Source organism: Apis mellifera, linkage group LG1, assembly GCF_003254395.2.
Source record: "Apis mellifera strain DH4 linkage group LG1, Amel_HAv3.1, whole genome shotgun sequence".
Taxonomy (NCBI): domain Eukaryota; kingdom Metazoa; phylum Arthropoda; class Insecta; order Hymenoptera; family Apidae; genus Apis; species Apis mellifera.
Genome location: NC_037638.1, coordinates 25,815,025 through 25,827,280, shown reverse-complemented (window position 1 = coordinate 25,827,280; position 12,256 = coordinate 25,815,025). Strand labels below are relative to the sequence as shown.

The following is a 12,256-nucleotide window of genomic DNA, read 5'->3' as shown; positions in this document are numbered from 1 at the left end:
AGTAATGCAAAAGTAAATAAAAATTTGGCTTGAAAATTATGTTATTACGATAAATATTTGATCGAATACACATCGATCAATTTTACGATTCACGAGTAATTATTAGAGTATCTAAGTTTTCTTATCGTTTGTCATTATTCGATTAATTTATTTTCAAAGCCGAATTTATTATATCGAGAACCACCCTATAGACGATTGACCTTAATAGAAAATATAAAATTGTGATTGACTGACCTTGAAATCAATCGATAATCGAAGCGATTATCTTCTAAATGATAACGATAATAAATTAAATCTATCGTGATTCATTCGGCGGAATGAAACTGCGTGGCTGCATTTCGCGGTTTTGAATAAACAAGTTATTATTCTTTGGTGTGAAATGCAATCCATAAAACGCGTAATTATTTATATATCATTTTCATCTTTTTAAAAAATAAAGATATCGATCATAGTTTGGTATCGTAACAGTATCTGAAATGAATATGAATTAATTAGATTAATTTTTATTTAAATTTTCATTTTTAACTTTAATTTAAAAACCATTAATTCAATATTATATATAATAAGATTTTAATAACGAAAAATATAATAAAGTTGGAAAACAAAATTATAAATTTTCATTTAAGCACAATAATTGAGTCTCTGATATAGATATCAGAAGAATTTAATTTAATATGAACGATACTATATATTATATATAGCTTATAGATGCAGCTGTATTTCATTTATTAAATTCCAACATAATTATAATGTATAAAAGAATTGTAAACATTGATTATTTATCAATAACTCAAAAATGCAATGGAATTTTCTTATTATTATTATTAATATCTTTTTTCTTCCTAATATATTTTTAGGTTATAAACTATTTTTTTCATTATTACGGAAAATAGAATTAAATGCAAAATTTACGTGTTGCATAAATAATAAAATTGAAATTAAAAAAAAGATCATATAATTATTTGTCTCTGTTATTTAGACTCGTAGTAAATAAATAAATAATAATAATCTCATTAAAAGTATCATACCTGTTTTTCGGCACAGTATAGAAATTCGTTTTCACGAAAATTGAAATGTGTACTATGTTTTATTTTACAATAATGAAATTGTTTATTAAATTTTGTCGGCATTCCACAATTTTAAACATTTAAAATGTAAATAAACGTAAAAGTTTAAATCAAACAAATAAAATACATTACGTCAAATAAAAAGTAGATATCTCCAACTTCGTTTCAACGGGTATGTATATTCGATGAATTCGTTAAAACACTCAAAAAAAAGAAAAAAAAAAAAGAAAATCACACGATAAATCCATTTTTAGCAATGATACGCTTTTAAAGATGCGGTCGCATAGTGAAGTCGATAGCAGGTCACGTGATGAGTATACGCGATCGATACATCGAAACGACGATTGTACAAGACGCGAGATTCCTACGCGAGAGGTCAAACGTCGTAGAAGAAAATCGAAAGATCGACGAACTTTCGAACGAGCAACGAAGAAATCGCTTGGTAAGGAGCGCACTTCCGGGTCCTTAAGGCGCATGTACACAAATATGGCGTCTTCGTGGAGGACGGTGGTGAGTGTACGCGACGTGGGGTTTGGCGGGGTTTGTCGGATCGATAGCGCGCATGAGAGTGCGCGAACACCTACGTCGGTGATCGTCGCAACCTGGCCGCCACCGTGAGTAGAGTATCCGGCGAGTATTCCCCGATGTCAATAGCGTACGTGCGTCCGAGTGACGAGCACCGATGCCGGTAGCTCGTCAACGAGATTCAAGTCGGTTGTGTGTGTCAATTTCGCGCGTTTCCTCGTATAAATACCGGTCAGTTTTCTATATTTGGATCGTGCTTCGATTGAAAGCCGATCATACGAACCTGTTCGCCGCGAGTGACTTTGATGTATAAGGTTATGTTCACGGTGGTTACGCGCCGAAGTTTCGCGGAAGCCGGTATGGAGTCTCGTTGAGAGAGAGTGATATGTCCGTGATGTCACGAGGCTCGCCCTGGTGCTGGGACGCACCAGGGACGAGGAAATCTATGCTTTTTCTAACCATCGCCATCCTTTTCGGCTTGTTGTCGCGAGGCGTCGTCGGCGAGAAAAATAAAAAATGTAAGTACCTGTCTATACTTTTCTCTTTCTTTCCTCTTTGCTGTTTTCACCGTCGATAATTATTAGTTTACGCTTACCATATGAACCGGTATAGAAGGAATTACTATTGTTTTAGAATCGAAATGTGATTTGAATGTTTCGTGTCATGCGCTTCGAAAATTGTTTTCCGAAGGTGTTGCGATTTATCGAAAACTTCACTCGCGTTTTTTTGAATATGATAATAGAATTTGTTCGAACTAATATTATTACTGTCGGTAATGCATTTTTAATTTTATTTTAATTTTTTTTTATCATTAATTCGTTTTAAGTAAAATCGCGTTAAAAAATTTAATACAAATTGAGTTTTAATAATTGAAATCTTTTCCTCCGTTAAAAGGTATTGCGTCAGATTCAATTTGTTCAGCACCGACCACTTTGCTCTTGAACATAACCATTCTGAAATATTACTTGGTAATTAATGCAAACAATACGCTCATCGTGGAAAGTTTAGATTAGAAAGTTGCGGATGCTCATAGACAAGAAAAAAGAAATTAAATTATTCTCGAAGTTTAATTAAAGTTGTACAATTGAAAAAATATATCGAGTTCTGTATTATTTTGAATTAATTTCGACGACAACACATATTTTCATCGAATCTAAATTTTTTCGTGTAAACAACTTTAATTCGATCAAATTAAATTTAATTTCAACAAATTTATTTATTTCATGCAAAATTATTTTTTTTTCGCTATTGTATTTAGCCATTACTTTTGTTGTTTCTAACCTATCATGAAAACCACGTGGCAAGAAACTATTCACTGTATATGAAACTATATATATATGATATATATATATGATATATTCATATACATATATACATTCTGGTGTATACATTCTTTGCAAACTTATTATTAATAAAAAATTATTAATATTGTTTAACACGTAAAAAATTATTTTGTTTCATTGATTAGAAGGATATTAAAAAACGTTTTATTTTTGTAGATTCATTATAAAATATAATTATTATAAATATGTAATATCATATTATGATGAACATAATAAAAAAAAAAGAATTTATTTGAAAGAATAGCAAAACAAATTTTACCATGTAGTGTTTGCCATTTCAAAATAGGTTTTTAGTTTAAAAGAACTTTGACTTCTTCATTGAACTGGTTGCGTGCAATGTATATCGATCAGTTGCACGTTTGTTCAGTCGTTACTACATCGCTTTTACGACTGTGTAACCATTATAATTGCTGAAACTCATTGTTACGTTGCTTATTGAATGTTAACAATGTGGAATTTTAATTTTTATTCTGCATAATTTATAATTATTTGAACGAAAGAATTATGTATACGCGTATGCATATTTCTGTGAATTAACGCATTACTATAGCTACAAGAGAGGATTGATTTATTACAAATTTCGTTGTTAGAAGAAATTTGAACATATACATTTTCTGTAACAGTTATATTTATTAATTTTCATCTCTATATTAATATTAACAAGATTTATAATTTATAAATTTTCAATATATTTTAAAAATAATCTGATTAAAAATTTTCATAGAGGAAAATTCGAAGTTTGCAGAATCTCTTATCGAAAAGGGATTACTACTCTCTTAGTACTTTGAGTAAACTTAAAATAATCTCTGATTTATTGATACGATTATCGATTCAAAACTAAAAAGGAAGATCGGACTAGGACGCAATAAGAGGAAGCAAAAAGAATGCAATTTACTGGGTGACTCTAATGCGAGTCTTGAATATTAATGTTGCATAAGCATTACCCAAAGTTGCACTTTACTTCTTTCTAGAGCATTTAGTGCTTACTTTAGATGCATTTAGTCGGCGTAACCGGTGGTAAAATTTCGTGTTAATTTTACGTTTCTCGACCATTTGCAACCGTGAAACATTATGCAAAATAAATAGGGATTACTTTGAAGACATCATTGTGACGATAATATTTTTTTTTTTTTTTTGATATTATCGATCGTCTTTCGTGTACATTTTACTATGCATTTTATTATTGTATATCAAATATATATTGTAAAGTTTCCTCGTAAATATTAAGCGTTAATATTTCAGTGATTTTAATATCGATTTAAACAGAATTTTTTGAAAGAACTTGAATTTTTGAAGTTTCAAAATATAATTGACATTATATTAAAACGAATTTAATAAAGCAAACGAGAATACAAAATTAAAATAAGCTGAGAATATTTTTCTACATCGAATGACTATTGTTATGTTGAGGGTTGGCGCAAATAATCCTCACGTTTCACGTTGAACTCGATTCCTTCCTTTCATTTCTCCCAGTTATTAACCGTTCAATCGGTCATACGTATATCACTCGGTTTACTCTCCTTTGTACCAGTTATTTTGTTAATTTCAACCCTCATCTCCAACGATTCCCCCTTTTCCTGCCTTTAATAAACTTTCGTCTGTTTCCTCCGGCTTTCCTTACACATTTTACGCGTTTCACAAAGCCTTCCAACCCGCCGAAATTCCGCGCAAAGCTTATCATTTTCGTTCCCTGTAACAAGGGAAATAATAAAACGTTCTTTTCGTTATTCGAAGAGTTATTCATTAACCGCTTTTTATAAACATAACACGGCCACATTCGATTCTCCTTCTCGATCCCTTTTCCCTTTTGCTCGCTTTTCTTTTTTAAATCGCACCACGGTTTTAAATTCGATTAAATTTTTCTCCCTCTCACGATCATTCCTTGAAATTTATTTGCCACGAATTCGAACGAAACAAATCTGCGCGGTATTAGATTTCAATTAGAGTTTATGGAGAACGACGACACGTGGATTTCGAAAGACATGATATATCGTTTTCCCGCGCGTAAACAGAGATATTCCCTCGTCCATGCGTGTGTGTGTTTTTTTTATTATTCTCGTGAAAACGTGACGCGTACATCAACGATGGATCAATTATTTTTTTTTTCAATAAACCCTCGTTCATTTTCAAGAAAAAATGTAAAAAATTTATCTCTCGAAACAGATTAATTAGTTATAATATTGTTGCCCGATAACTGGAGGAATCGCAGTCCCGTAATCCCGTCTTCTCCCCGTTGAGCGGGGAGTGAAAATAGTTTTCCTCGAGTAGAAAACTGCATCCGGCGGCAACGGCCGTATATTTTCGGAGACGGTGGTGTGAAATTATAGCGGAGTTGGTGCAGGCCTCGGTAAACGAGCGAGCTGTCATGCGAAAATTGCTGTAATCACGGCAAAGTTAGCGGAACAACGTTAATTGTTTGCTCCAGCGGCAGCAGGAAGATTACCGCGTTGCCGCGGCCAGTACACGACGAACGTGACACGGACCGATAAACGAAGCTAATTACGACAGTCAAATTAGCCCGGACGAACAGCCGTACCGCATTGATTTCGCGGTCATGTGCGATCGATCAATGTTCATATAACGTCGATCGAGGCCCACGCCTATCATAATTACTCGTACTCTCTTGTTACCTCCGTTTCTTTTTAGCAAAGGATCAAAGCTTTCGTTGCGTCGAACAGCAAACGCTCCCCTCTGATATTTTCGCAATACGCGAAATTTCGAAAAATTTTCCATCGAGATCTCAAGAATCGTCGAACAGCAAACGTTGTTCTCTGTTATTTTCTCAATATTTCGAATTATGAGAAAAATTTTCTAGATCTATTATCAAGGATCGTAGCTTTCGTTGCTACGTCATCAAATGTTTCTGATATGTTTACAATATATGTAAAAAAGTATTTAGACGAAGTAATCGAGAGAACTATGTCTATCATCAAGAATTCGTTGCTCTCCAACAGTTGCTCTCTTATTATTTTTTCAATATTTCGAATTTTGAGAAAAATTTTCTAGATCTATTATCAAGGATCGTAGCTTTCGTTGCTACATCATCAAATGTTTCTGATATGTTTACAATATATGTAAAAAGTATTTAGATGAAGTAATTGAGAGAACTATCATCAAGAATTCGTTGCTCTCCAGTTGTTTTTTGTTATTTTCTCAATATTTCAAATTGTGCGAAAAATTTTCGATTGAAGCCTACCTCTATCGTCAAGAATCGTAGCTTTCGTCGAACAGTTGCTCTCTGTTATTTTCTCAATATTTCGAATTGTGAGAAAAATTTTTGAAATCTATCATCAAGGATCGTAGCTTTCGTTGTCATCAAAAGAGTAAATGTTTACAATATATGTAAAAAGTATTTAGACGAAGTAATCGAGAGAACTATGCCTATCATCAAGAATTCGTTGCTCTCGAACAATTGCTCTCTATTATTTTCTCAATATTTTGAATTGTGAGAAAAATTTTCTAGATCTATCATCAAGGATTGTAGCTTTCGTTGTCATGAAAAGAGTACATGTTTCTGATATGTTTACAATATATGTAAAAAAATATTTAGACGAAGTAATCGAGAGAACTATGCCTATCATCAAGAATTCGTATCCTTCGTTGCGTCAAAGGGTAAATATTGCCATTGTTCGAGTTGTGCGAAAAATATTTGGATTTTTTTTTTCGTTTATTTGTATTTCATTTAAAGGAGGGGAATCGCGGCAAAAATAAAATTTCCTTTAAAAAGGGAAACGAGGGTGATGCAGTTTCCGGTATCTCGAACACAAATCGGAAGAAAAGGGTTTTCGCTTCGTTTAAAAGAACTCGATCGGCTTTGATCGGGAGAGACGTTCAGCATAGCTTTTTTTTTTGCGCGATAACTCTCTCTCTCTCCCCCTCCCCTCCCCTCCATGCAGCATCGATTTTCCCGTGGTCCGTATAGATTTTCACCTTTGTAGAAAGTGTCGCGCACTCGACGAACCCACTGCTTTTCTCTTCTCGTAGCCAAGTACCCTTGCTCTATATTTGCGAGTGTTCATCCTTCTGTCTTACAACTACCTGCTCCTGCTTCGAGTGCTCTACTAGATTGTCTTCTTCCTTTCCCTCCCCTTCCTCTCCCCGTTTGTTAATCGTTAATACATTTATCGATTTCTTTTATCGACGAATATAGTTAAATTAAAATTCGAAAATTGATTCCTAACCCCATTTTTAATCAAATAAAATTTTATCACTCTCCTCGATACTTTTATTCTGTACATTTTATACGTTCGATCTTAAGGCAAGGATAATTAATATAACACAGGAAGAGAGAGAGAGAGATATGTATTCATTTATTAAAAATTGTATCGCGTTTCCTCGTGATATGGTAAGTGTCGCGTAAAGCCAAAACGGGCTTTTAAACTCTCCGGTCGAGATTAAACTACCTATCGCGAGGCCGCCTTTAAGCTCGGCTTAGACTTTAAGCTTTGGCAGAGTACCCCTAGGCAAATAGTTTTGATTGATAATGGACTAGGAGAAACATCGTAATAGATTGAGTACAAAGGGGTAGCTGGCCAGGTTCAAGTTTCTACTATAATACTAAAGTGGTATAACAGGATTATTAGATTATTATTGCCCCGATCTATATTATTCGATAGAAATATCCGTTCCGCTTGCAACTTTCTAAAGTAAACAAACTGTTTAAATAATATATATATATATACATTACACTAAGGAAAATTACAACGTTGCATTGTATCGATATTATCGATCGAAATTTCGAGAATCGACGAAAACGTTTTCCTGGCAATAAAGTTTCCAGCGTTTCGTTTTTTCTTTTCCTCGAAGACGATTTCTCTTTCGCACGCCGGCCACCGGAACCACCGGTTATATACTTCTGTTTCTTACGTTCTCCCTCCCTTTCTCTTACTCGTTCCGCTCCTTTCTTCCTTCCTTCCTTCCTTCCTTCCTTCCTTCCTTCCTTCCGTGGCTACCCTTGTCACTGTCTGCCGGCTTGATTTCTTGCTAAACTCTCCACCGGTAAGAAACTTCGCATCCGGGAAGGAGTGACTCGCTCTTTCCCCATTTACTTATCCCCCGGGATAGTCGCGGCGCGGCCAGACTGTGCATCACGGCCGACAACGGCCCTTCGACTTGGCAAAATTCCACTCAATTTCCGTGGAATTCACGTGCGGCCGACAGACCGCGAAATTCCTTCCCTTAAGATGATCGAGGCCGTTGAGTTATGAACGATCGTCCTCGTCACTTTTCTTTTCTTTCCTTCTCGTTATTCTTTCATCTCGTTTCGTTTCAACTCTCCCCTGTCTCGCGACTCTCGTCACTCGTTCAACTTGTACTTGAATTACTCGTATTTCAAAAATTTTTCGAAACTTCGTGTTCTAAAAATATATGAATAAGAATGTTAATATTAATATCGTCGAATTCTGAATTCGAGTTTTAAAAAAACTCGCGAGAATGTAGGTGCAATTATCTTTTTCTCAAGAATAAAAAAAATTGATGGAGAAACGATTGCTTTTTAAAAATCCCTCGGTTTCAAAAAACAAATAGATTTTACACTCGCTTTATCCTCGATCCCTATCTCATCCGATAGATTGGACGGTACATTTTAATCTCTCCATGGTTCTGGAAAAAAGAAAGAAAGAAAAAAGAATCAAAAGATCAAATTCTTTCGACAATTTATCAACAACTTCACGCGAAATTTTCTTTTCTCTTCGTCAAATTTTGTTCTCGAAGCAAAAATAATCAACCATCTCCACCATTCCTAGACCTAACTATCCCTCTGGCGGTCGACGTGAGCGGCAAAGAAGCGCGGCATCCACGAATGGGACGAGGAAACACTTTCTCCCTCGAATAAATAACGAGACGATTCTTGCGAACGATCGTTGAAAAAGAAACCGATGGATTCCCAGAATCGGGCGGACAATTTCGAAATAGATAGAGATTTTTTCACGGCGGAAACTTTCGTCAAATTGAAAGCCGCCAAGCTGTGACACGGAATGGCAGCTTCCAATCGTTACATCGAAAGCTGGCGCGGCTATTAGCAACAGCGAGAGGCCGATCGCTGGCGGCGCTGTGCGGCCACCTCTCGCCTGTCGCTTTCCCCATTTCCTCTCTTTGTGCGCCACCCCACCCCAATTACCGAGGCTGCTCGTATCTCGGTAACTTGGAGACGGCCAATCTGCCTCCGCGAAATCGATTGAAAGGTTGCCCCGATCTTTGGATCTTTCATCATCGGCTCGCCAGGCCAATTCCTCCAGGCCCCCTTATTTCGATTGTTATTACACTTTCTTCGATCACCGTCTTTCATCGATTGTTTCACCAAGTAAAATTGAATCAGGTTGGGTTAATGCGTGTAGAGTGTTAAAATTAGGTATAAAAATATAGCGCATATTTTTCTTTATTTCTGGTATTCAGCTTTTTTACGAAGAAACAATAGTTTTGAGAATCAGAGTCGAGGTTAATCTTTGATATTGTTTGTTTTGTTGATTCTTTTGAATATTGGATAGAATATTAATCTAGAATAGAGAATTTGTTGAAAAAAATTAAATTTTCTGATGACACGTAATCATCGATAATCGTATATTATTTTTTTTATTTATTATTAATTTTCTTCGAAACAAGGATGGAATTATTTCATCACGTATGTGTTATAAAAAATTGTAAATTGAGCACGAGATAAGATTAGTTATTAAATTATCATTAGATAATTAATATTCAAGGATTTTGATGACTATCAGGATGAAGAATTTTGTATGCATTCAATTACTTATCGTATAAAGTGTTTTCGACTAATGGAAACATTTTTCTATATTCGCTCATTTTAATGCAACGATGAATTAATGTCAGATTTGCAATTCAGACAGAGTGTTTAATCTTCTTTATGAAAATACCGCGATTCTTGTCGAGAAAAGAATAATCTTTACGCGTTAAATCTATTATATCGTGTTTCTTCGATTTATCTCTCTTTCTTCTTTGAGAGCATCTGTGCATCGATGCATTGTAAACTTTAATACATTTCAATCTCTGGAGAGCGATAGATCTATTTTCGAGAGAGATACGTAACATTTCTTTCTTATCTTATAAACGAACTACATCGAAATACATTTTACGCATTTTTTTACAAATATTTACAGATGATATTGTAAAATTTCAAAATTATCATTTATCAAAAAAAAAAAAAAAGAAAAGAAAAAAAAAATAATGAAATTAAAAAATTCTCATATATCTTCTTTTTTCTTTCAAACGAACTCTTTTAAAAACAAAGAGCAAATTGTAGCAAGTCTTAAAGGACCGGCGCCTACACTTTATGAAATTTTAATTTAAATACTTGAGGTTGAAATTCCTAGCAACGTTATGTATACACACATTCCTGGCATAGAATGCGTGTGGATGCTCCGGACGGGTTACGCAATTCACATCTCCCCCTGACCTAGTATATTGGCACACAAGCATAGCAAATATTAAAGGAATTTGTCCCCTTTTACGTAAATACATTCTTGTACGTTCTCGTCAGATGTATTCCATTTCCTCCACTTCTGTTTCCACTTACTTTTAAACTTCGACAAATTCCTCCCTATATATTTGAAGGATTACTTTGGACGAGAAAGGGATTTCTTCTTTTTTTCTTTTCTTTTCATTCCAGAGAATTACCACCGATCTTGTCTCGAGTATAATTCTCTTTACGAGTCTCGTAATAACATTTTACCAGAGAGTTATCGGTGTTATCCAACGTTTAGTATATATATTTGACTAGTGGGTATAATTATCCTTGTTTTCCAACTTTGAGCGTAGTCCAAGAGAATTAATATTCCCCCAGGAACAACGAATCGAACAATAAACGGAAGAAATTTATGAAATTGGAGATCTAATATCCCTTTCCTTCTTTCGATTCGATTCAATTTATTATGGAAAGTCATTCAACGTTCATTCATCGAATTCGTCAATTCTGGAATCTCAGCTCTCGTGAAAAAATCCTTACCCTCGTTTCATTCGAACGAAATCGAACTACTTCCTTTCCTATATATATATATTCTTCTCTTTTGCACGTCCACTCATTCACGGTACGTTTTATCGCACTCTCCTTCCACGGGGCAGTAGTGGATCGACGACATCCGTTATTAAAAGAAACACGTTCGACGGCGTCGTTGCACGGCCAATGGGCCACCACCACGTTGCCCATTCGCGCGAACATTTTCGAAAAGTGCATTGACGTCATTACTAAGCAAGTATTTACTTCGTTTCATTCACGTTTCACATCCGGTATTCATAGAAAGCACCCCCCCCCCTGGATCTGGCATTCTGGTAGTGGCGCAAAGAGGAGCGTTTTCCTCAACAGGCGGCAACAGCAGAAAGTTAAGAAGGGGAGGAGGAGGAGGTCTCTTTGAGGGAGAGGGAGGGGTTGAAAATTGAGACTGCATCTATCATCCTGAAGCTACCTCAAAGAAACCGAGACGTCTCGGTCGAAGGAGGTAGCTCGGCTAAGGTAAATGTTGTCTCACCTCGGCTGCTGGGCGTACGAGGGCAGTGCAAACAGATCCTACGGCCATATTTAATGTTTCCTCGATGCCAGCAGGACTGAGCAGCACTCACCAGGAGGAGGCACCTGATGGAAACCTGAAACATTTTTTTTTCTCCCCCACCCTCTCAAATCTCGGGCTATCGCCTGAATGAGAAAGCGAATGGGTGATCATCGTTAGCTTTTCGAATTGCTTCGATGAAAAATACGTTTTTCACTTTTTTTTTTACGAAAAATTGCCTCCTTCGTCTCGTGAAATCGATCGTCTTAATTTTAGAGGATCCGAAAGATTTTTTGTCACCATCGAACAGAGTTGAGCATTAAGTTGGAAGAGGTAGAAATTAGTTAAAAATTGAGAATAAAGTTACTGTAAGTAATTTTACTTGTTAAAATGATGGAATAACATTTATTCGTAGCTGTTATAGTCCATCTCATATAATATCGTTTAGTGTTACAATTATTTGTAATTATTATTATATTTTGATATATAACATTAAGTTGGAAGAGGTAGAAATTAGTTAAAAATTGAGAATAAAGTTACTGTGAGTAATTACTTGTTAAAATGCTTGAATAACATTTATTCGTAGCTGTTATAGTCGATCTCATATAATATCGTTTAGTGTTATAATTATTTGCAATTATTATTATGTTTCGTTTAAAAGTGCCTCGAATTTTCTGAGAATCCCTGATTCCTCGTTTTCGATGAATGACCATCGATATTTCAAATTATCTTTTCGAATTGCTTCGAATTCATTTTTCGAATTGTTTTCAACGTTTGATTTTTACGAAAGGATTGACTCGTAAAAATTTGAGAATCCGAAAGATTT

At 35.1% G+C, this 12,256-nt stretch overlaps 1 protein-coding gene across 1 annotated transcript in view; it reads left to right on the top strand.

The window, feature by feature from the left end:
- The first annotated feature begins 1,644 nt into the window (after positions 1 to 1,644).
- LOC102655243 overlaps positions 1,645 to 12,256 on the top strand; it is a 186,229-nt gene continuing 175,617 nt past the window's right edge. Inside the window, exon 1 of the mRNA XM_016916682.2 lies at positions 1,645 to 2,110. Within this exon, the coding sequence (XP_016772171.1) occupies positions 1,978 to 2,110 (133 nt within the window). The 5' untranslated portion in view covers positions 1,645 to 1,977. The remainder of the gene's footprint in view (positions 2,111 to 12,256) is intronic.